This window comes from Oncorhynchus nerka, linkage group LG9a, assembly GCF_034236695.1.
Source record: "Oncorhynchus nerka isolate Pitt River linkage group LG9a, Oner_Uvic_2.0, whole genome shotgun sequence".
Classification (NCBI taxonomy): Eukaryota; Metazoa; Chordata; class Actinopteri; order Salmoniformes; family Salmonidae; genus Oncorhynchus; species Oncorhynchus nerka.
Genome location: NC_088404.1, coordinates 28,741,300 through 28,768,207, shown reverse-complemented (window position 1 = coordinate 28,768,207; position 26,908 = coordinate 28,741,300). Strand labels below are relative to the sequence as shown.

General features: G+C 42.1%; 1 protein-coding gene across 1 annotated transcript in view; it reads left to right on the top strand.

The window, feature by feature from the left end:
• The first annotated feature begins 2,022 nt into the window (after positions 1-2,022).
• Positions 2,023-26,908, top strand: part of LOC135573291 (uncharacterized) — a 76,062-nt gene continuing 51,176 nt past the window's right edge. The window contains exon 1 of the mRNA XM_065022143.1: positions 2,023-2,074. Coding sequence (XP_064878215.1) covers positions 2,023-2,074 — 52 coding nt within the window. The remainder of the gene's footprint in view (positions 2,075-26,908) is intronic.

Here is a 26,908-nt window from a genome sequence, read left to right as displayed (position 1 = left end):
TGATACCTGCTGTAGGTGTAAGAAGGAAAAAGGCACCCATGGCCACTTGTTTTGGACTACATTTGTCTGGGAAAATGTAAAAACAGAGCTGGATGGCATGTTCAGATCTCCTATGAGAATGGACCATTGGCTATTTGTATTGGGTGTCACTTACCTTAGCACAGCTCAATCTCTTTAAAAAAAGACTTTGTGGCCTGAAAATGTATCCTCCTGAACTGGATAAATTACCAGCTACCTACAATACATAAGTGGAGCTGTGAGATCTTTAAAGTGCAGCTATTGGAGAAGCTGAGTGATATATTTAGGAACAAGGAAGGGGACTTCTACACAATATGGGACCCCTTTTAGCTACGTTTTCCCTCTAATCTCGCAGATAAAATGAGAAGTGTCCATATTAAAACACTATGGGTCTTCCGTTGGTACAATTGGACGGCTTTCGTGTTGCATGGTATTCTTTTTGTTGTTGTATAGCTGTAAGGCCTCTATACTCCTTTAGAGGTATGTTGTATGTTACTGTGTATACTACAGCCACACACTTTGTGACAGTCAATTTAATAAAACCATTTCATGTAAAGAAAGATCATTAGGGGTAATGAAACACTGGAAGAGAGAAAATAACTGAAAGTGAATGTATAATTATTGATTTGTGTGTGTGTGTGTGTTTGTTATTGTTTACTGTTTACTGTTAAGAGAAAATGTGGGTGCTTGTTGGTTATGTTATGCTTTATGTAACCTTATTTCGTTTAGAAATTCACATACAGTTGAAGTCGGAAGTTTACATACACCTCAGCCAAATACATTTAAACTCAGTTTTTCAAAATTCCTGACTTTTAATCATAGTACAAATCCCCTGTCTTAGGTCAGTTAGAATCACCACTTTATATTAAGAATGTGAAATGTCAGCAAAATAGTAGAGATAATTATTTATTTCAGCTTTCATTTCTTTCATCATGATTGAGGTCAGGGCTTTGTGATGGCCACTCCAATACTTTGACTTTGTTGTCCTTAAGCCATTCTGCCACAACTTTGGAAGTGTGCTTGGGGTCATTGTCCATTTGGAAGACCCATTTGCGACCAAGCTTAACTTTCTGACTGATGTCAACTTAGTGTATATAAACTTCTGACCCACTGGAATTGTGATATAATTCATTGTAAGTGAAATAATCTGTCTGTAAACAATTGTTGGAAAAATGTATTGTGTCATTCACAAAGTAGATGTCCTAACGGACTAAACGGATCCTAACAATCCAAATTTGTGGAGTGGTTGAATAACAAGTTTCAATGACTCCAACCTAAGTGTATTTAAACTTCCGACTTCAACTGTATATGTACAATTTGTTTATGATGATGACCTAAAACAAGGAAAGTTCAATTGTAAAAATATATATCTACAAGACAAAAGAAACCTCAATGTCCAAATAACTATTTTTAGGCATTTTAAGGCATACCCTGTTCATGTACCAGCTGACAGAGTAGACTACAGGGTATTCCTCCACCACCTACTCCACTTTAGAGCATCTCTTTTAGTCATAGCATCCTAAACAGTTTGTGCCGAGACAAGATATAAGGTGACATGTTTTGCTGTGATTACAACTGAACCGAGCCATATTGCTAATTAAAATACAACTTATAATGTCTCTGGTGCAGTGAGGGAGCGCCCTGGGTACAAATATGCACTTTTTATCATTGGAAGTATGCCTGAATGCACACGTCACATTTGATCTGTCAATAGGTGTAGGGTTCTCTCAAAATGGAGTTGACTCTCGACTCCTGAAAGGTGCACATTGAATTAGTGCAAACTCTGTTTCAGTTCAGTACAGTACCTTAGCTTGAATTTGAATGAAAATCCTTCTACGTAATTGAGACTTCTACATGGTCTATGCATGCACTCACAACAGTACCAAGTGATTACATATAATCGGGAGTTGTCAGTCATACGTTGTGAGGGCAACATAGTGAACCTGTGATTGTACTAAGATGAGGTTGCTGTGTTTTTGATGTATATTCTCTTGTGTGTTGCTAATGGTAGAGCGTCTGCCTGTGGGCCTGCTGCTACCGCTGCTGCTGAGGAATGGTAATGATCAATGGGATGATAGTGATTATGATCATCATACCTCCTGTTATCCTTCCACGTGCAGAACACTGTCGTTGTCCTTTCTCCTTACTGTTCTGTGCTGCAGCCTAAATCCAATAACCCCGTCAGTTATCAAGCCCTCTGTTACCTGTCATATACTGAAATTCCATCAAGGCGGAGGATGCTTTTAGGGTGTGCCCGGCGCTGAATTATAAAAATGTTGCCAGTTGAATGGGTGGAATAGAGGAATAAAGGCAGAGACGGGGGCTGCTAGCAGTGAGTTGAGAATCAGGACTGGGCTGCTGCTCTTCGATCGTGGCCCTATGGGCCAAAAGAATCCTTGGATAACGAGTAGAGTGAGAGATTAGTGTGAATCAAAGTGGATATTAAACAGGATGGCAAACAAATTGATGCGCCTAATTATGAAGTCCTTGAAATTTGCTGAACCTCTATGAATCACATTCAAGTCGCTGAGGTGTTTGTGGGGATTTTACTCATTGAGTTTTGCACTGTATTGTATGGCAACATGTGTTTTTCCTCGCTCTGGGCACTTACAGTGTATACAATATGTATCACCAGAGTCCTTGTTGTGTTGCAGGCAAATATTAGGTTGGAGGTCAGGAACTAAAAGCATTACTGTAGCAGACAAGAGGAGCTGTCAATTGCTATTTTTATCAACAACTGTGGCTGAACATTTAATGTTAGATTTACTGTTAGACAAGGCAGTGAAAACAAAGAGAAAGAAAGCAGTGAGAAAGAGAACAGAGAGGAGATTGAAAGAGAGGTACGCCTATCACCACTGTAACCCTAGCTGCCACCAGGCCTGCTGGAGCGGAATTGAGGCCAGTGACGAGTGGCACTCTCAGAGACACAAACTAAGGCTCTCGCCTCTCAACACCTGCCTCTTCATTTCCTACATTATTCTATTTTCCTCTGAGTCCCAGGAGGACTAGCGAAGTGACGCTACTCCAAACCCTCCAAAAGCAACAGCATTAATAATGAAAACAACCTACGTCGACTCCACTAGCAATTTGAATTTTCAGAGCCATTCAGGGGTGATGTTTTGAACCAAGATTTGGAAGTGGGTTAAGTGAAGAGATGCACATACTCTGTCAGAGCCATGTGCATTATGTGCTTATCAAGCTACACTGTCTTTTCCTGTTTGCTGTGGCTTGCCTCATATCACCGTGCAGGTTGATCTTAGATTAGTTCACATGTCAAAACAGACATGACATCATCAACAGCTGTAATGTCAGCAATGATGTCTAGCATAAAGTAACAAGACAAGACCCTTTTAACCGTATGCAAGGACAATACTAAAACATATGAAGAGATTAAAGTGCTCTGTTGACCATGTATTAGGTGTTAAGACGTGAAATGAATCAATATATTGTAGAATAATTACAGTTAAATGAAGTTCCTTCTCAAAACTAAAAAATTATATTTAAATAAAGACACCAATTACAGACTAAATAAAGCTGTATACTCAGAACATACTAACAAGAGAACAGGTTGATGCTTTTGAAGGTAACAGTGGGATGTATCAATCAACATTCATTCAGTTTCCCCAAAAGGCACATTATTCCAGATAAAATGGGAGTTAATGTGACCGCTTGTGATGGCCCCCACAGAGCAAATAGGGTTTTAAGTAAATAAGGAGTGGTCACCTGATTCACAAGAAAGTGGTCAAATGAAAGCCTTCAATCCAAACCATTAGGCATGGCTGTCATAACATGGCTGCTATTATTGCAGAGTGCGCAATGACAATGAACTAAACAATACATGTGAGCAGCATGAATCTACTGTGCAGAGGTAAGGGAGAGATTATTAGAAAAGGTTACTACATTTACATTACATTTAAGTCATTTAGCAGACGCTCTTATCCAGAGCGACTTACTACTCTGCCTAGGTGGAAAGTGGCTGTTTGTGGCTGTTTTCAATTGTAATAGGTTACATTTTCATGGTCAGTCTGAGAAAATGAAAGGTCCGTGTGTGTGTGTGTGTGTGTGTGTGTGTGTGTGTGTGCGGGTTGAGAGAGTCAGAGAGAGCGAGAGAGCGAAAGAGAGAGACTGACAAGGAGAGGTAGCGTGACTGACAGAGAGAGAAAGAGTGACTGACAAACAGAGAGAGTGACAGAGACAGAGAGAGTGACAGAGGCAGAGAGAGTGACCCTTTAATGTCAAACAATTAAAGTTGCTCAATCATAGGCGAGGAATGCAGAATAATGGCAGTGCACTTTTAGTGACGAGTGGCCAACAACTGACAGACAGGCATGCTGACATTTCTGAAGACTGATAGATGATGCAACACCTTCACTGTTGAGATGTGATGAGACGTTGACAGCTGGACAGATCCTTGATCTGGCATAATAATGTTTTCTCACATCTACAGTACCAAAGTATTTTTTAAATGGCCTGCAACCACTGCAAGTGGAATGTCTCCTACCTCCCCTTCAGCAAATAGTTCTATCCATATTGTCCAGTTTTAACAGTATACGTATATTCCGTATATGTCATGTCACTCACTGCTGCTTCTTGTAGCCACTGAGAATACCATCATAAGTAGTATGTGCAGCAGAGGTAGTTTGGTGGGCTACAGTCAAGTGATAAGTACCCTTGTCTGAGACCATAGCAAATGCATATTTTATCCAAACATATAAAGAAATCCCAGCTGAACTACACTACTTTCAGTGTTACCAGTAGTTTAGATTTAAATACATGTGTTTTATCAGAATTGTGATAACATGTTAGACAGTTATATGTACATACTGTGTACTCTGCACTGTATTGACTCTAATTCTGTTCTGGTATTGAGAAATCACCCCTGACAACAGCAATTAGCGATAGTACCAGGCATTGGCCTCTTTCACTGCCTGATGATGATGTGCATAATTTCGAGTTACATTCAACCAGACAAAAGCGCTGGTAATTCTCATAGTTGTGTGCCCGAGTCACCCGTTCACTGAATGTTTCCAAACAGTCCCATTTTGAGAACCGTTAATGTCATCTGCGCTGCTCTGGTGACGTCGCAATTGCGCATCCCAATGTGAATTGAACTGTAGGCGCACTGAAGCCAAAAATAACTATGGTCTGGCTATTTAATTGTATCTGGTCAGGTGCTACAGATATTACTCGATGGGAGTATGTAAGTTTTGTTGAAACTCACGCTGAATTATGTTGGCTACAATGGGTGTGATCTTGAGTCGTGTCTGTGTGCATAATGCACAGCATAGGCCATAAGAAAATGGACCCGTTGTGAAACGTAAGTTGATGAGAAAAGCACCGTGTTCTGACCGGCTGCTCCAGTAGCCTGTGGCTCTGATATGGTGTCATAGAGGGGGGGGGGGGGGGGGGGGTCGGTAGGTGGCAGTCGTGTCCCATCTGGTGCAGGGAGCCACTGAGAAACAGGCCTCCCCACCTATCTCTATCTCTATCTCTCTCTATCTCTCTCTCTCTCTCTAACTCACACACACATTCTTAAGTCGTGCACGCACGGGGGCAAACACACGCGCATCCATATTACCCCCAGACGCATCGCTCCTCATGACATCAAGTGATAATGCAATTGACCAATCAGCGGGTAGATGATGGCAGGAAATTGGATAATTGTATTTCACCCATCAACAGTGAGAAAGGGTACGTGGAGAAAATATAGAGGGACCCACAACAAGGCAGACGCAACACATGAATGTGCGTCAAAGGAGAGGTGTTCAGCCAGTCTAGAGGGAGTATTTCTTCTGCACTGACTGGCGATATACAAATGGTCTTGTTTTGATTGAGGGAGGAAGCCAGTGCGTTCTGGGTGTGAGGCTACCGGCACGCTGCAACAGAGGAGAAACTACTTCCCCACACTGTCCACGATCTATAGTCTAGACCTTCGAACTTGCACATGCATGGTATCATATGATCTATGTGAGAGTGCACAAATGCATTGCATGTATAAGCTGTAGATTGTTGGATGTAAACTAATTATTAGCCTGATAAATTGTGGTCAGAGCTATTGGCCATCATCCCAACGCGCAATTTGAGTTGGCGAAGAGCGCGCACGGAGGATCAAACACTAGGTGGATATTCGTTCCCTCTTGTGAGATATCAGTGGATTGTCGGTACTGGAGAGTCCTGCCTGACATACGTATAGAGCAAGAGAACAGAGAGAGGAGGCTATGATTGCTGTGGGGGAAAACTGACAGGAGCAGCTTGGTGAACAAACGGCTCTCGAGACGCAATGAGACTTCGGGACACGAAACCTTTGGAACTATAATAGGCCTAATATATAGCGTTATATTAGTTCATCCTATGAAACATACTCATAAAATTTGCCTTAGATTTGAGAGTCAGAGACCAAGGAAGGGGACTTCGTTGTTAACCCTGTAAACAAGGCTTTAATGCATTTATAGGCTATACAACCTGCTGGATTTTCCACCTGACTCGCCGCAGGTTCTTACATCAAACATACTGACTGACGCCTATGAACATCGATGGAATAATCTATCAGAAGACAAAGATAACCTGACGACTGTATCATTCTTCGTCCAATCCACCGAAGAATTCATAGGCTACATCAACTCCGGGACTCCGTCCAACGACATTCAATACGGAGGAAAAGATTAGTAAGAATCTTGAAATCCGCACTGGGTTGTGCGTTGAAATCTAATCAGATTCTAGTGGGGTTGCAGAGTGGCAAGGGGAAGCGTGAGAAAAGTTCCAGCTAAAAGCGTGACAGCGGGAAGACAACTATCAACCTCTTTATTTTTGCTCAATATGTATGTCGATGATATTCAGCCGTAGATTATGATGAGGTTTGAGGATGTTATCAATCTGGGGGTCCACGGCTGCGTGAGACGGTGTCTTTAGTGGTCTGGCTCTGAAGAGGTTGTTTTGTTTTTATTGAAAATAAAAATATAAGGGCAGGATCTGGGAAGAGCTCGGATTTCTCCTGATTCACCAAATGGTACCGGACAGCGACATAGATATAATTGTGCCTTGTTAACCTCACAGCGGGATATCGCTCTGCATCGAACCATTAGTTTCAACAGTGCCTCCGTGTTATTTGCTTTTTGAAAAATATGATTATGGTGATGGATAATTTGACTCTATTATCAATGTGCAAGTCCTAAATCTCAACCGATTGATTGATATTCATTGATGGATTAAATTCTACATCGTTTGCAATCTGGGGACCGGATAAGGTGTGTGAAAGTATCACCACGGAGTCTGCCAAATTGCTTGAGAATTGCGGATGTATTTTCGATGCAGTTTTCGAGGGGAAGGAGCTGAAGAGCCAACTGTCGTTGTTTGAATCAGCTATCCTGCTAACATCAGCATCTTTGGTGACAAGTAAGTTATATGTGCTAATTTTGTTTAGTAGAAATTATTTCTAAATGCCACTAAAACCTTGCCCACATTGAATTACGGTTTTAGCTAAAGCATATTGGTAATCTGGTAGAGGTAGGCTATTTAAAATCCGCGTTCCTTTGCTGCTCTATCTCACTTTGTCGTGTTATATTACGACATAGACTAAACAAAAAGCTTCATCCGACTTAATCTGACAAAAAAAGCATATTTTGTGTGATGTGATGAATGGACCATTCGGTGTGTGTGTGTTCGCGTGCGTGCGTGCGTATGTGTTGGAACGCTCTAGGGAATGCTTGTCGATTCAGCCTTTATTCGACTAACCTATACACATTTTATTTTATCATGAGGCTGATGCTGATACCACAAATAGCCCAAACTGATCAAAATGTGTGGAGAGGATGGTTGACTCTGTTTTGTTGAGTAGTGGTGATGCAGTCTGTTGCATCCCATTTGCTCTATTCGGACCGTTGGATTTCAGCACCTACCAAAGGCCAAATAACATTCAGAATATCTCATATTTTATGCTGATTATAATATGCACAGTAGGCCCACCAATAGCTATTTGTAGAGCACATTGCTGTGCAATTGACTTCACACTGTTATGTTATTAAGGCTCCTCGCAACATATGAGCACTGCCATGTCTTTGAGAATGATGTTTGCAAGAACACTATAGGGCTGTAGTTAATGCACTTTCATTTCCACCTATCCATGGAGGGTAGTGTCTGTTTTAATGCGGAGGCATTGCTGTTAGCTCACTACTGGTATTGAGGGAGCTGTCTCTCATGAACGTGGTGCTGAAATGACAAGCTTCGCTCGTCATGATGTCTAGAAACGAACGTAGGCTAGAAACTCTGATGGCTAGAAACGAACGAAGCATAATGTGTGGTGTATAGCACACATACATGAAGCAATGGTGTTTTGGTTATATTCCAGTTATGATAATTGATCACTATGCACTGATGTACAGTGTGCCGTGGTATGGGATATGGTGTATAGGTTGAAACGGATTGGTTCTCCATTCATTCATTCATCCATCTCACCCATTCATTCATTCATTCTTGGCACTAGGACCACATGGAAACACACACACACACACACACACACACACACACACACACACACACACACACACACACCCTGAACCCTCCTTTTCACACAGTGGTCTCTTTGATCTCGCAGAGGGACAGCAAGACAGAAGACCACAGAGAACATGCACACACAGGGCCTTGCATATAGCCAGTAATGAACGTTGGATTAAATTGGACTCCTTCAAAATGAGGTTTTATCATATCTGCATGCTTAAAGCAATTGTTATACAGTATACAACTCTCTTACATGTGAATTTAACCAATTGTGTTTTCTTATTTCAACCACCCATTTGTCTGAAAACAATGAAATAGGTACTCTACAGTGCATTCAGAAAGTTTTCACACCCATTGACTTCTCCACATTTTGTTGATTTACAGCCTGAATTTAAAATGGATTAAATTGAGATGTTGTGTCACTTGCCTAAACACAACACCCTATAATCTCAAAGTGGAATTATGTTTTTAGAAATGTTTACAAATAAAAAAAATAAAAACTGAAATGTCTTGGTTCAAGAAGTATTCAACCTTTTGTTGTGGCAAGCCTACATCATTTCAAGAGTAAACATCTGCTCAACAAGTCACACAATATGGACTCACTCTGTGTGCAATAATAGTGCAATAATGACTACCTCATCTCTGTACCCCACACATACAATTATCTGTAAGTTCTCTCAGTCGAGTAGTGCTTTTCAAACACAGATTCAACCATAAAGACCAGGGAGGTTTTCCAATGTCTAGCAAAGAAGGGCACCTATTGGTAGATAGGTTTAAAAAAAATCTGTCATTGAATATCCGTTCAAACATGTGTTGAATATTTGTGTTTTTAATGACACTTTGGATGGTGTATCAATACACCCAGTCACTACAAAGTTATAAGCGTCCTTCCTGACTCAGTTGCCGGGGAGGAAGGAAACCACACTGGGACTTCACTATGAGGCCAATGGTGACTTTAAAACAGTTACAGAGTTTATTGACTGTGATAGGAGAAAATTGAGGATGGAAAAATAACATTGTAGTTGCTCCACAATATTAATATAAATGACAGAGTGAAAAGAAGGAAGCTGGGATAGAATAAAAAATATTCCAAAACATTCATCCTGTTTGCAATAAAGCACGAAAGTAAAAACTGCAAAAAATGTTGCAAAGAAGTTTACTTTATTTCCTGAATACACAGTGTTATGTTTGGAGCAAATCCAATACAATACATCAGTGAGTACCACTCTTCATATTTTAAAGCATGGTGGTGGCTGCATCATGTTATGTGTGTGCTTGTCAGCGGCAAGGACTAGGGAGATTTTTAGGATAAAAATAAATGGAATAGAGCTAAGCAAAAATCCTAGTTCTTTCCAACACACTGGGATGCAAATTCACTTTTCAGCAGGACAATAACCTAAAACACAAGACTTGACAGAGCCTGATAAAAAAAGAAGAATGTGCAAATATTGTACAATCCAGGTGTGCAAAGCTCTTAGAGACGTACCCAGAAAGACTCACAACTCTAATCACTAAAGTTGATTCTAACATACATTAATTGATTCAGGTGTGTGAATACTTACGTAAATCATTTCTTTCAGTATTTCATTTTCAATAAAGTCAGACTTTCTAGAAAACATGTTTTGACTTTGTGATTATGGGGTATTGCGTTTAGATTGGTGCGAAATAAACTATTCTATCTAATTTGAATTCAGGCTGTAACTCAACAAAATGTGGAATTAGGCACTGTATATACTGGATACAAGCTACTATCAAATAGTATTTGTCCATCATGTTTTTTCCATCTTCTCCTATAATAAAGCTACATTGAATCATGGATATATGTACGTCATTTTAGGCGATACAGGTAGTAAGGCTTGGTGAACGAGCAGAGAATATTATGACTTGGTTTTAGATTGACAAATGCAGTATCTATCCTACCTTTCAGTGTTGGAAGTATATGCCATTTAGTAGTAACAGTAGTAGTCAATCATTAATAATACATCACAGTAGAAGTAATAGGAGTAGTAATGTTATAGCTTCAGTTGCAACTGAGGTTACGGTTGTCATTCTACTATTGTAGAATTGATCGCAGCTTTCTGTCACCTGATTAAAGTGGCCCCCTATTCCCTCAGGTTAGTGAGGGAGTGAACATCTTTCACCCTATTTGAGAAAGCATGTTGCCTTGGGGAGACAAATTAGACTGCTCATTTTATGTTCTTCCCCTGTCAAAGATTTTAGCATGATAAATCCACTCTATGAATCCCAAAGACGACATGTGTTTGTTGTGGCCTGATGCAGTGATTCATGCCTACGAGGAGCCTATCCCTTCTGCATGTTGAGCACTTCTCAAAGGTCCACTTCCCTCCTGAGCTTTCCTTTCTATAGAGGTGATAGAAAGTCATCAGTCTGGGGCTGGGGGGGGGGGGGTTCTTGTTTTTTAATATTGCAGTAAGATGGTCAACATTTCAGCACGTACAGTAGAGCCTTCATCATTGTTGTAGGTCCATGCTCTGTAAAACGTCAATGATACAATGACAACTTCCCATAATCTCCTAGAGTCATGTGCACCTACGTGTTTGTTTATTTTATTATGTGCTGGTGACAACAACAGAATCCCCAGTGTGTCTCAGGCATCCCCAGTGGTGCAGTGGTCTCAGAGCAGGTGCAGTGTGGGTACTGAGGACCGAGGGAAAAGTCCTGCTGCTGCTAACATCAAGCCAGATTTCAGTTGATAACATTGTCACCTCCTCAGACGTCTGTTTCATGTCCAATTCCTCCCCTCGTTGCGGTCTCAGTAATCCGTTGAAAATTGTGCCAAGCGGCCCTGTCAAAAAATTAATGAACTTGTCAGCCAGAAAAGGGTAGCATTGCGACAAGGTGTCAGCCCCTCATGAAGCCACAGAGCATATGCCCATGTTCCTTTTCCCACATCCTTCTTTGAAATGTTGCTTATTTCTTCAGACTGTGACTCCGTTCAGATCAGGGCCATCGCTTTGTGCCATTTAATAAATGTTCATTTGTTAAATCGGATTAATCTGGGTAAAGCTCCAGCTTAGGACACCATTAGCATTCATTTCTCTGACTGCTGGGGACTTCTATCAATAATGGAACCGCCCGTACATCTTTCATCTTCTCTGGGTAGAAATGTTCTCTGGGTATTGGATTGGTCGTGAAAGGGAAATGAAAAAGTCAGGCAGTCCTGTGTTATCTACACTCTTTGAAAAAAGGTGCTATCTAGAACTTAAAAGGGTTCTTTGGCTATCCCGTACGAGGACCCTTTGAAGAACCCTTTTTGGTTCCAGGTAGAACCCTTTTGGGGTAAGTGTTGGCTGCCAGACCGGCAGATAGAAACACCATGGGGGAGGTTGAGATGAGGAGGGGGGCTGGGGTACCAAGGCAGTGCTGCGGTGCTGTGAGTATATACACTATAAACTCTAACTGGATGCATCATCTCAGATGATTGGTGCTTTGTTACATGAGTTCAGTCCCTTGATGACTTCCCATGTCTAGGTGCTGATGTAGGCAATGGTTGAGTCTAGGGCTGTTATGGTGATTGTCACACCAGCAGTCACGAGTCATTAGTAGCCTACCAAACTTGCTTACGGCCAGTTGCTAATGGCCTGGTACTCAGCGCTCTATTGTCCCTCTAATCACTCTGTCATCAATGCAAATGAATTCGAAAATAAAATCAAACACTTCATGAGAGCCCTGGAATTCAGAGTTTGAGCGGAAAAGGATCACCTCTTGCACAGCAAGAGCCCGCTCTTCATAGCTGGTTGATGCATGGAATTAATAAGTGTTCCCATAAACCCATGTTGCGCAACATTTCTATAGGCTATGCTATGCAATTACGTGAGAAAACAGAGTTTTAATGGCATCTATTAAAAATAGGAATATCCCTTCAGCTTTAATCCGTTACATGTAAGGGATTACAAAAAAAGCATAACTGTAGTACGTTGTTACTATCAAAAATATTGTAATCAGATTACAGATACTTTTGAAAAACTAGATGATTACTTCGAAGATTACTTTTAAATTCAGAAAGGATGTTTGTGAAAAAAAATCTTTGACAATTCTCTGTTTTCTTAATGACATTTAAATCAGCATTGAAAAAAAGCTCAAATTTAAGTTTGTTCCACCTGAGCGAGTCTGACCATAAGTCAGAGACCACTATGATGACAAGCTAGTGGGAAGGTTGCTGTCCTTTTCTGTGGCATAACCAACTTGGCTCGTAATTTAACAATTATTGTATTCGTATTTACAGATGGGATACACGTTTGTTATTAAGGCATATGAAACGACATTTGGCTAGTTTCCTGAAATGAGTCACAAATGTGTTTGATGGATCGCCGGAAAAGCTTTTGTAGACTACAGATTATCCAACTTGAATAAACTCTTGGAGGTAAGGATGACAGCAGCGGTATAGTCTACAGCGATACGGATATCACTTATTATTGATATCTACATTGCGCATTGATGTGAATCACACTGTTGCTCTCTCATTTAGCTATTTGTGGCTTACTGAATGGGGTTGTTGTGGATGGCTGATCACAATCTAAAAATGTATTTGAAGTCAATAATGTTTGAATTCAAGAAGTTTAAGCTGCCAATCAATCATTGTTTTTGAAACCAGTGGACAGCTAGTGAAAAATGCAACAGCTGCACAGTGCGGATCCCAGCCTATGAAATAAAAGTGGTGCTTTAATTGCTCAATCTAATTCATGCTGAAAAAAACAAAACTCTATAGACCTAATGGACACATGCTCAAACTCGTAAACGTTTGATAGACTTAAAAGGGCAATATGTAGTTGCCACATCCTTTTTCGGACTTATAAGTTATATATATTAATGTATAGATATAATTTAATCATATTATTAAATGTAATAGAAAGAGATGGGTTAGAAGAAGCCTACATAACCAATAAAATAACATTTTACCTCCATATATAGCTGCTATGTAAACATTAAAATTGATTTATCCTGCAATAGACGTTGTTCAATTGGTAACATATTTGTATCTTCTTCTAATGCCACTTAAGGGAAAGTAATCTAAAGGTAACTGAATGTAATCAGATTACGTTACTGAATTTGGGTAATCCAAAAGTTACGTTACTGATGACAATTTTGGACCGGTAACTATTAACTGTAACGCCCTCCATTTGGTAAATCCGACCACAACTCTATCCTTCTGATTCCAGCTTACAAGCAAAAATTAAAGCAGGAAACACCAGTGACTTGGTCTATAAAAAGATGGTCAGATGAAGCAGATGCTAAACTACAGGACTGCTTTGCTATCACAGACTGGAACATGTTCCGGGATTCTTCCGATGACATTGAGGAATACACCACATCAGTCACTGGCTTTATCAACAAGTGCATTGAGGACGTCGTCCCCACAGTGACTGTACGTACATACCCCAACCAGAAGCTATGGATTACAGGCAACATTCACACTGAGCTAAAGGGTAGAGCTGCCGCTTTCAAGGTGCGGGACTCTAACCCGGAAGCTTACAAGAAATCCTGCTATGCCCTGCGACGAACCATCAAATAGGCAAAGCGTCAATAGAGTGCTAAGATTGAATCATACTCCACCGGCTCCGATGCTCATCGGATGTGCCAGGGCTTGCAAACTATTACAGACTACAAAGGGAAGCACAGCCGCAAAGCTGCCCAGTGACATGAGCCTACCAGACAAGCTAAATCACTTCTATGCTCGCTTCAAGGCAAGCAACACTGAGACATGCATGAGAGCATCAGCTGTTCCGGACGACTGTGAGATCACTCTCTCCGTAGCCGATGTGAGTAAGACCTTTAAACAGGTCAACATACACAAGGCTGCGGGGCCAGACGGATTACCAGGACGTGTGCTCCGGGCATGTGCTGAGCAGCTGGCAGGTGTCTTCACTGACATTTTCAACATGTCCCTGTTTGAGTCTGTAATACCAACATGCTTCAATCATACCACCATAGTCCCTGTGCCCAAGAACACAAAGGCAACCTGCCTAAATGACTACAGAACTGTAGCACTCACGTCTGTAGCCATGAAGTGCTTTGAAAGGCTGGTAATGGCTCACATTACACCATTATCCCAGAAACCCTAGACCCACTTCAATGTGCATACCACCCAAACAGAACCACAGATGATGCCATCTCTATTGCACACCACACTGCCATTTCCAACCTGGACAAAAGGAACACCTATGTGAGAATGCTGTTCATTGACTACAGCTCAGTGTTCAACACCATAGTGCCTTCAAAGCTCATCATCAAGCTAAGTATCCTGGGACTAAACACCTCCCTCTGCAACTGGACCCTGGACTTCCTGACAGGCCGCCCCCAGGTAGTGAGGGTAGGTAGCAACACATCTGCCATGCTGATCCTCAACACTGGAGCTCCCCAGGAGTGCGTGCTCAGTCCCCTCCTGTGCTCTCTGTTCACCCACGACTGCTTGGCCAAGCATGACTCCAACACCATCATTAAGTCTGCTGACGACACAACAGTGGTAGGCCTGATCACCGACAACGACGAGACAGCCTATAGGGAGGAGGTCAGAGACCTGGCCGGGTGGTGCCAGAATGACAACCTATCCCTCAACGTAACCAAGACTAAGGAGATGTTTTGGACTACAAGAAAAGGAGCACCGAGCACGTCCCCATTCTCATCGACGGGGCTGTAGTGGAGCAGGTTGAGAGCTTCAAATTCCTTGGTGTCCACATAAACAACAAATTAGATTTGTCCAATCACACCAAGACAGTCGTGAAGAGGGCACGACAAAGCGTATTCCCCCCTCAGGAAACTAAAAAGATTTGGCATATGTCCTGAGATCCTCAAAAGGTTCTACAGCTGCAACAAAGAGGGCATCCTGACCGGTTGCATCACTGCCTGGTACGGCAATTGCTCGGCCTCCGACCGCAAGGCACTTCAGAGAGTAGTGCGTGCGGCCAAGTACATCACTGGGGAAAAGCTGCCTGCCATCCAGGACTTCCACGCCAGAGGAAGAGGAAGGCCCTAAAAATAGTCAAAGACCCCAGCCACCCCAGTCATAGACTGTTCTCTCTACTACCGCATGGCAAGCAGTACCGGAGTGCCAAGTCTAGGACCAAAAGGCTTCTCAACAGTTTTTACCCCCAATCCATAAGACTCCAGAACAGGTAACCAAATGTTTTCCCGGACTATTTGCATTGTGTGCTTCCCCCCACCAACGCTGCTGCTACTCTCTGTTTATCTTATATGCATAGTCACTTTAACTATACATTCATGTACATACTACGTAAATTGGCCCGACCAACCAGTGCTCCCGCACATTGGCTAACCGGGCTATCTGCATTGTGTCCCACCACCCCGCCAACCCCTCTTTTTACACTTCTGCTACTCTCTGATCATCATATATGCATAGTCACTTTAACGATACCTACATGTACATACTACCTCAATAAGCCTGACTAACAGGTGTCTGTATATAGCCTTGCTACTCTACACACACGCACACACACACACACGCACGCACGCACGCACACACACACATACTTTTTTCCCCGCACCATTGGCTAGAGCCTGTCAGTAAGCATTTCACTGTAAGGTTGTATTCGGCGCACGTGACAAATCAACTTTGATTTGATTTGATTACATTTAGAAGTTAACCTACCCAACCCTGATAATGGCCCATTCTCAATCAAAACTCATTGCACACGTATATTGTATAGGATATGTAAAGACAAGATTACATTGAGAATATTCTGATGTGTGACAATATCACTTGTGAAGGAAGGCAAGAAACAGCACATGCATTTTTTGCGACTTTTTCAAATCATCGTCGCATGCTTTATGTAGCCTAGCTCACTATAGGCCTATTTGTTTTGATAAGATTTGCATTCCAACTAAAGTGGCCAAATAACTCTAAGTGTATCCTTTAGGCCTATGACCCCTGGAACAGGGTTAGAGAGCCCATAGCCTATAGAGCCTAGTGAAACCTTTTCTTATAAGCCCAGTCATTGTGCAATCACGTGTGAGTTTTGACTAGGCACTATTTAAAAGATGATCCCAGCTTTCTCATGCTGCTATATTTATTCCTCAATTCTTAACATGACGGATATTAATCCACTTTACAACCTTTGTAGACTACCTGGCATATTAAAAACGCCTCCTCTATTCGAATGCAGTTTACGGATGACATGTTTTTTTGTGGCCATTCTAAATTAAAAAATAATTCCAAGCATATATTAGTAGGCTACATGTAAAGAATAGATTACACTGAGAATAGTCAGATGGGTGAGAATATTGTCAAGCTTGTCAAATTGTGAATGAGAGACTGATGAAGTGTTTCCAGATTATTATTATTTTTTTAAAACAAAGCAGAGTGCATGCCTTTCATGCACATTTTTTCTAATTATCATTAGAGTCACATCATGCATCCTTAGAATGTATTAGAAATTAAAACAGCCTAAGGTTTGCATCACAACTAAAGTTGCATAAATAACTCTATTTTAAGCATATAGGAGGACCTGTTTCAAATTACAGGCTATGTGTGGAAGCCTGGAGATGCGAAAGTGTTTATGTTAATTAACGTTCAATTATCGTGAGACCGGCAGTTATTTTCATGACAATAATCGGCTGACAAAATTTCATGACCACCAAAGCCGTAGTTCAGTCACCCCACAGCAATTGACCTTAGAAATATGTATTTTGACCCCAGCCGCAGGAAGCCGACACTCAAACTAACATACAGAAGTCCTACACAGGATGTTGGGATCGTGAGCTATTCATGCACATTCTTTTCAACTAATTTCTCTTCGAAGTGGTTTATTTGTGGATGAGATGTTGAGTCATTATTTGGCTGTAGAAATGGCTTAGCTAAGAGTGGACCTTTTGGTGTATTTTGTTTTATTTGTGGTTGTTATTGTTTTGTCGGCTCAAGCTAATTCTGTAGCACTACAATGATCTACACAGGCATTGATCTTTATTGGAGCTCTTAACACCATTAGCGACCCTGTGCAATACCATACTAGTAGAGTAAATAGGAACAGCAATGTGTTTTCATTCAGGTTTTTGGTAGTTAAGGTAATCAATCCAGTCTTCAAAGAGTTTTCTGATTTTGGGTTCAGGCACTCCTGACATTGATCTAGATTCTTGTTAAGGATCAGAATTACTATTTCAATCATGTGGAGACTGAAGACGTCAGTGAGCTGTGGACCAACGCACTGGCTTTCTAAATCAACTAAGTCGACAGACACGTACAGACATCCTGCACACACACACACACACACACACACACATACACACATACACACATACACACAAGCACAGAAATGCAAGCAGCCAGGCAGGCACAAACTCATGCATCACGCACAAGTGTGTGTAAACACACACAGGTGCTCTGGGCACACACACAGCCCACATTAGCACACACACACACACACACACACACACACACACACAGCGGCTGTAGTGGGCTCGCTCATTAGTCATCGTCTCTAGCTTGTCTCTCTGAATGTGCCATCCAGGGAAAGGACAGCAGATCCGGAGGAGAGCAGCACTACATTCCTTCAGTCGATGGATTAATCAATGGCTGCTCCTCTCTCCCATCAATCTCAGGGAATAATCTGAGAGACATCTCTTCTGTCACACTGGATGCCGGCATGCACTGCTCCTATTACTGTCCTCTCCTTTACATCCAATTGTACTGTACCAGAGGAGGAGTAGGGGCATGTGAGTTTTGGATAAGTGACCACAGCTGTAGCGTGTGCATACCTTTTAGGGGTTGGCAGTGGTGGTCAAGTAGTCTTTTCCATAGTGGTGGTCAAGTAGCCTCCTCCATAGTGGTGGTCAAGTAAACTACTCCATAGTAGTGGTCAAGTAGTCTTTTCCATAGTGGTGGTCAAGTAGCCTCCTCCATAGTGGTGGTCAAGTAAACTACTCCATAGTAGTGGTCAAGTAGTCTTTTCCATAGTGGTGGTCAAGTAGTCTACTCCATATTGGTGGTCAAGTAGCCTACTCCATAGTGGTGGTCAAGTAGTCTACTCCATAGTGATGGTCAAGTAGTCTACTCCATAGTGGTGGTCAAGTAGTCTACTCCACATTGGTGGTCAAGTAGTCTACTCCATATTGGTGGTCCAGTAGTCGACTCCATATTGGTGGTCAAGTAGCCTACTCCATAGTGATGGTCAAGTAGTCTACTCCATATTGGTGGTCAAGTAGTCTACTCCATATTGGTGGTCAAGTAGTCTACTCCATATTGGTGGTCCAGTAGTCTAACCCGTAGCAGGTAATGGCAAGCTGAAATATTCTTGTTGTGCTGTGACTCAACAATGTCCCTTTCCCTCTCGCCCCTCACCCCTCATTCTTCCGCCCCAAAACTCAACTAAAAGTAGTGACCTGGAATTCAAGTTGCCACGTTAGTCAGTCACCACAGGTCTTACCTCACCCACCTTGTCAGTCTTGCCGAGGTTCAACTTAATGACATAGCCCCCCTCTTTTCTCCTTCCCCCTTACACCATGCATGAATGTACAAGGTGCAGAATCGAGAAAGTGGCGGCCCCTGAAGTAAGGTTGTGCTGACGTGACAGCCTGGGTGAAGGAAAACATACACATGCATGCATACACACACGGCAACACACCACCGACACACGTGTCTCCAGAGAAGCCAATCCTCTTGCCTCCAGGGCAGTGTGACAGCATCTGCTGAAAGTGATAGTGGCCCAGGTCGCCACATTAATTTCTGTTGCTAAATGAAAAGGTTAAAGGGACTGAGAGAGGGTGACGTGTTGTCTTTCACCTCCTCCCGCCCACTCTCAGGCCTCCTCCTAATGAAGGTGAGACTATAGATCCCTTCCCTTCACTGCGAAAAAGGACCAAAAGAAAAATACAGAATATGGAGGGATAAACAGAGAGAGAGAAGAAATGTTAATGATGGGAGCAGGAGTAATCTGCATGTAATAGGTTATTTGGAAATGCAGAAAAAGGGAGACTGCTGGAGTTGATTGTTCTTATTTGAGTTCATTAATGCAATTTCCCCTCACAAAGAGCCTGTGCAGAACCTTTCAAGCTGAAAGAATGACTAAATCAGTCATGGTGACTGGGCCTATGTGCTCTGTAAAAGACTGTGTCATAGCACACATATGCACACACACGTGCGCACATACAGACACAAACACAGACTTGTCTGTGTCCCCTGTCAACATGTGGTGTTTTGAAAGATTATAAATTGAGATGGAAGGACTTTGAGCGAAGTGGTGCCCTGATGCTGGTATGGAGGGGTGACCTGTTACTGGGGAGAGATTGTGTTTTATTTTCTGGTTGCTGCAGTCCTTTCCTCTGCAGTCCCTTTCAAAGGCATACTGTAGCCCAGTCTAGAGGGAGAATGGTGATGGCTGAAGCCAACACTCAGTATGAGGACAGGCATAATATATCACCTGTGTGTATGCATTAACCTCAGAGAGTTTCTCCTTTCATGGGTTGTCTGGAGACATCATTATTCATCACTGTTGGCTGAGGAAATAGGGCAACGGTGGTTGAGCCGAGCACATGCACTGAAAATGTAACTGTCAGCCAGGTGTTTGAAATGTTTCAGATTTACTGTGTCTGGAATCTCTTTTACTGTTGCCTCTTAACTTTGGGCAAAGTCAAGGAGCCTCATTATATAATCTAAGGTTCAATTCTAAATTCTCCATTCCACGGGTCATAAGTTAGCATCAAAGGCATGGTATGTTACATTTTAGGCTACGTTTGTGAGTGTGTCATTCCTTGCAAACAATAACCTCTGCTTTATGGTGTGAAGCTGTAACATAATCATGGATTGCTATTACATCTATTACTATGCAGATGAAAGGGCCTTGCAGAGAGTAGAGAGAGAAAAAGAAAGAGGGAGGGAGAGAGAGAAGCCTGCATCGCTGATGACTCAAACACCCACGTATATTACCTCACATCTAGATTAATCAGAGGCTACAGAAAACTCACTAACGCGAATACAGAGCTTAATATAATCACCCCATATTCATAGTATATAATAGCATCAGATTTGATAATGGAAATGATCATGTTTTCTGTGATATGATCATGTACTCTGACTCCATTTTGAGCATTTGTATACTCAGGTCCTGTTGAGATGTGTGCTATAATGCAAACAAAGCTGGGATCAGTCCCTCGTATGGTTTCTTTGAGGTTATACATCAGTGTTTTGTCCTGCTTTTCGTTAGATATGTGTATTACCTGCACTGAGGTGTCTCATGATCAATATTTATTAGTTTTCGTATATCTCAATGAGGCAGTGTCCTTCAATCCCAGATGTTTGTACTAACATGTCTAATTCAACAAATGATCAAGGGATAAAAACACTAAGGAGAGTCATGTAATGGCTGCCATTTCCCCTCCCTCCCTCCCTCCCTCCCTCCCTCCCTCCCTGTGTGTTGGTCTCCCCCCAGACTGCAGCCTTCTGTAGACCCAGGGGTGTAGGATGAGCTTCTGGGATCTGGACAGCTGGGACGGGCTTCTCCATCTGTCTCCCTGAACCTCTCTTTAACTCCCAGACCCAATCAGCCTGGCAGGACTCAAACACTAGTGCAGCTAGCACACAGCTAGCACACAGCTAGCACCGCTCCACTCTGCCCCTGCAGGAAGAGCCTGGCCGGCCAGTCAATTAGTTAATACTAGAGTACAGCACAGTACACAATGTCTGTGTTTTCTTCACATCTATCTCAACCAGTATGTATCACTTCCTGTATCTCTCTCTCTCTCTCTCTCTCTCTCTCTCTCTCTCTCTCTCTCTCTCTCTCTCTCTCTCTCTCTATCCTTCACTCGTTCTCTCTCCCTCTTTCTCCTTGTCTCTGTCCTTGATGCGTCAGTCATTCAGCTACCTGGATTTGCCCTATGAGGGGAGTTTGATCTGACAGGACGAGACTTGAACTTGATGTAATCCTGCATGTCTCCGGGGAGTCTAATGAGGTACTAGTGTGTCTGCCTGGTAAGGTCAGGGCCCTGTGACAGAGACTGCCAACTCACTCCCAGACAACATGGATGATAGAGGGAAGGAACTACATGGTAGAAACAACTCCTTGAGATACAGTATAATGCAGCTATTGTTTTTATATAGAAGCTATCCAATATGGTGCTACCTAAATAGTATCTTATCTTCCCGGTGCCTGACCAAATTTACACCTTCACAGTTGACATAATCCAATGTATTTGTAATTAGAGATTGGATCTTTAATGTACACAGATAGAGTGGTGTTATGTGTGCCTATCCTATCCCCTATCATCTACATATTACCCTATCCTATCCCCTGTCATCTATATATTACCCTATCCTATCCCTTGTCATCTACATATTACCCTATCCTATCCCCTACCATGTACATATTATCCTATCCTATCCCCTGTCATCTATATATTACCCTATCCTATCCCCCATCATCTACATATTACCCTATCCGATCCCCTGTCATCTACATATTACCCTTTCCTATCCCCTATCATGTACATATTACCATATACTATCCCCTACCATGTTCATATTATCCTATCCCCTATCATGTGCATATTACCCTATCCTATCCCCTATCATGTACATATTACCCTATCCTATCCCCTATCATATACATATTACCCTTTCCTATCCCCTATCATGTACATATTACCCTATCCTATCCCCTATCATGTACATATTACCCTATCATATCCCCTATCATGTACATATTACCCTATCCTATCCCCTATCATGTACATATTACCATATCCTATCCCCTATCATGTACATATGACCCTATCCTATCCCCTATCATATACATATTATCCTATCCCCTATTATGTACATATTATCCTATCCCCTATTATGTACATATTACCCTGTCCTATCCCCTATCATGTACATATTACCCTATCATATCCCCTATCATGTACATATTACCCTATCCTATCCCCTATCATGTACATATTACCCTATCCTATCCCCTATCATGTACATATTATCCTATCCCCTATCATGTACATATTACCCTATCATATCCCCTATCATGTACATATTACCCTATCCTATCCCCTATCATGTACATATTACCCTATCCTATCCCCTATCATGTACATATTATCCTATCCCCTATTATGTACATATTACCCTGTCCTATCCCCTATCATGTACATTTGACCTTATACTATCCCCTATCATGTACATTTTACACTATCATATACCCTATCATGTACTGCAAGTTTTACGCTATCCTACCCCCTATCCTGTACATATTACCCTATCCCCCATCATGTACATATTATCCTATCCCCTATTATGTACATATTACCCTGTCCTATCCCCTATCTGTAACGGCTTTCTTCCGTCGAAGGAGAGTCGGACCAAAATGCAGCGTGGTTGGTTCGATACATCTTTAATAAAGAAAGAACACGAACAATACAAAAACAACAAACGGACCGTGAAAACCTATACAGCCTATCTGGTGAAATACTAACACAGAGACAGGAACAATCACCCACAAAACACACAGTGAAACCCAGGCTACCTAAATATGGTTCCCAATCAGAGACAACGAAAATCACCTGACTCTGATTGAGAACCGCCTCAGGCAGCCATAGCCTATGCTAGACACCCCTACTCAGCCACAATCCCAATGCCTACTAAAACCCCAATACGACAACACAATAAACCCATGTCACACCCTGGCCTGATCAAATAACTAAAGAAAACACAAAATACTAAGACCAAGGCGTGACACTATCATGTACATTTGACCCTATACTGTCCCCTAATCATGTACATTTTACACTATCATATACCCTATCATGTACTGCACGTTTTACGCTATCCTACCCCCTATCCTGTACATATTACCCTATCCTATCCTCTATCCTGTACATATTACCCTATCCTATCCCTTATCATGTACATTTTACACTATCATATCCCCTATCATGTAAATTTGACCCTATCCTATCCCTTATCATGTACATTTTACACTATCCTATCCCTTATCCTGTACATATTACCCTATCCTATCCCTTATCATGTACATTTTACACTATCCTATCCCTTATCCTGTACATATGACCCTATCCTATCCCTTATCATGTACATTTTACACTATCATATACCCTATCATGTACTGCAAGTTTTACGCTATCCTACCCCCTATCCTGTGCATATGACCCTATCCTATCCCCTATCATGTACATATTATCCTATCCCCTATTATGTACATATTACCCTGTCCTATCCCCTATCATGTACATTTGACCCATTACTGTCCCCTATCATGTACATTTTACACTATCATATACCCTATCATGTACTGCACGTTTTACGCTATCCTACCCCCTATCCTGTACATATTACCCTATCCTATCCTCTATCCTGTACATATTACCCTATCCTATCCCTTATCATGTACATTTTACACTATCATATCCCCTATCATGTAAATATGACCCTATCCTATCCCTTATCATGTACATTTTACACTATCCTATCCCTTATCCTGTACATATTACCCTATCCTATCCCTTATCATGTACATTTTACACTATGCTATCCCTTATCCTGTACATATGACCCTATCCTATCCCTTATCATGTACATTTTACACTATCCTATCCCTTATCCTGTACATATTACCCTATCCCCTCAACCTTCCTCCCATCCACAGTCACCCATAACCTTGCCCAGATCTACGATGCCAACATGATTTAAGATGAATGGTCATTAAAAAAAATAAAGAATAGTCTGATTGGTCACTTGGAGTGGCAGCAGGTTATAGGAGGGTACTGTGACTCCCTTTCTCTCTCAATCTCGCTGTGTGTGTGTGTGTGTGTGTGTGTGTGTGTGTGCGTGTGTGTGTGTGTGTGTGTGTGTGTGTGTGTGTGTGTGTGTGTGTGCGTGTGTGTGTGTGTGTTACCCCATGGCACACCTCCTGCAGCCTACGCCAGACTCTTCGCCCTGTGGGGCACAATGTTTGGCTGTGACAGGCCCGTCTGCCACAAAACAGAACAACACTGTCACACAATTGCCAAGGTCTGTCCTCATACAGTACTCATTATCATCCTCTGGTAATGCAGCAATACAGAATATCACCTCATCCATGCACACATGTACATGTATGGATATATATCTATAAAACAATACCATGTCAGATGAAGTAAAGATAGCCAGTTAGATATGTAAACTTCACTGTTTTGTACACATCCCATTAGCTATCACATTATACCACTCACTATACTGTACTTCATGTGGTTCATATTGATTACAGAGTCTACATGAATGCATGTTTGATATTCCTGCCAGGTATAGGCCTTCAGGAATATATCTTAAAGGGAAAACGTTTATTTGTCACCAAATAAACCAAATAAACTAAAGTAAAAATGATCAAAAGTAACATAATAAAATAACAATAACGAGGCTATACACATGGATGTACCGGTAGCGAGTCCGTGTGCGGAGGTACAGGTCAGATCATTTGTACATGTGGGTAGAGGTGAAGTGAATTTGCATAGATAATAAACAGTGAGTAGCAGCAGTGTACAAAACAAATGGAGGGGTGTCAATGTAAATAGTCCGGTGGCCATTTGATTAATTGTTCAGCAGTCTTATAGCTTGGGAGTAGAAGCTGTTAAGGAGCCTTTTGGACCTAGACTTGATGCTCCGGTACCACTTGCCGTGTGGTAGCAGAGAAAACAGTCTATGACTTGGGTGACTGGAGTCGGACAATTTTTTGGGGCTTTCCTCTGACACCGCCTAGTCTACAGGTCCTGGATGGCACCACCTGATCCATGTACGGTGTTATAGTACTAATCGGCCTTCCATGTCACGCCTGTGTCATGTTAATGAGCCAGATGCATCTCATCAGCATATTCATGAACTGGAAGGTTTGCCTTTGTTATGGGATTGCAGAGGTGACTCTGTGTGTGTGTGTGCATGTGTGTTAGTATGTTTCTCTGTGTCTCTGTGTGGGTGGGTGAGTGTTTCTTTGTGTGTGTGTGTTTCTCTGTGTCTCCGTGTGGGTGGGTGTTTCTTTGTGTCTCTGTGTGTGTCGCTGTGTGTGTGTGCGTGTGCGTGTGTGTTTGTGTGCGCGCGCGCGCGTGTGTGTGTGTGTGTGTGTGCGTGTGCTTGTTTGTGCGCGCGTGTGTCTGTGTGTGTGTGTGTGTGTGTGTGTGTGTGTGTGTGTGTGTGTGTGTGTGTGTGTGTGTGTGTGTTAGACTAGGGAGGTTAGGCACCCTTCACTGTTCTACTTTGATTTATGTTGAAGTCTTCCTGAGAAGCAGTTACAACGCTTGTAGTCTCTGCATCATGTTTTTATCCCACCTCTGTTGAAATGAAAAGATTTGTATAGTTGAAATCCCTGTGGACATGCACTGCATTGTAGAAAAACATGTATCTCTTTGTCTCACAATGTCTGAACAAAGGGATGTAAATAAAGAGACAGAAAAATGCGAGGACCAGGTGGTGCATTTTCAGCCATCCATTTCAAATGCAATATAACCTGAGTTGTTTTTAGGCTGCAGCATCAGACAGGGTATGCCCTCCGTGCGGGAAATGTGTGTTTGCAGGGTGTTGCGGCCAGGTTAAAAGGATCCTAAGCCTTGATGGAACAGGTAGGACCCCTAAGTTACTGGCGTGTTGTGCCAATCCCCCCCATCTCGCCTCCCTTCCCTACCGGGGTGTTATGTATTAGCATAACACTGATGGGAGCATGGAAGAGACACGGAGTCCTTCTGCATCCATTAGCTTCATCTCAAGGTGTTTCCTTTTATTCCAGAAAGGCCCCATCACAGCCTGGTCATCACAATGACTTCTCTACACTATGCTCAAAGGCACAAATCTGCCGCGCTATTTCTTTTTCTCAGCTTTTGAATTGGAAAGAGAGTCTTTGGTTAAAACGTCTTAACAACTTAGACTCAATAACATGTACTCAGAGAAGCCTGTCCTTTCTGAGGAGCTGAGGCCCATTCCAATGAGGTCATAGAGGATAGGTTATGTTGAATGATGGCCCTGAGGATATGTTCAAGGTCAAACTAGTATCATAGCACACTATCAGAGAGACTGCGCTGATTTGGTTCTAGCATTATTATCTCTAATAAGACTACTTCCCATGATTCATACTGATATTTTGGCTGCTACAGACTAAGACCTGTCCCCTCCACAGTTACCCCGTGCACTCCAATCCACTCTCCTGTTCTCATCTCTCCCAGGCACTGTTGGCTAATTGGGATAAGCTCCTTGTCTGTTTGATATCACTCCTCAGATTCAGGAGATGAACCTCAACGGACAATTGTGTTTCCTGTACGGAACGAAATTACGCATAAAAAAGTGGGAGAAAGAATATTGGAGAGTCGCTGCCTACCCAATGATAAATGAGGCTTTAATGAAGAATGAGTGTCTCTGTGGAGTGTTAGCCATAGCGTCTGATCCAGCACACTGACTTAG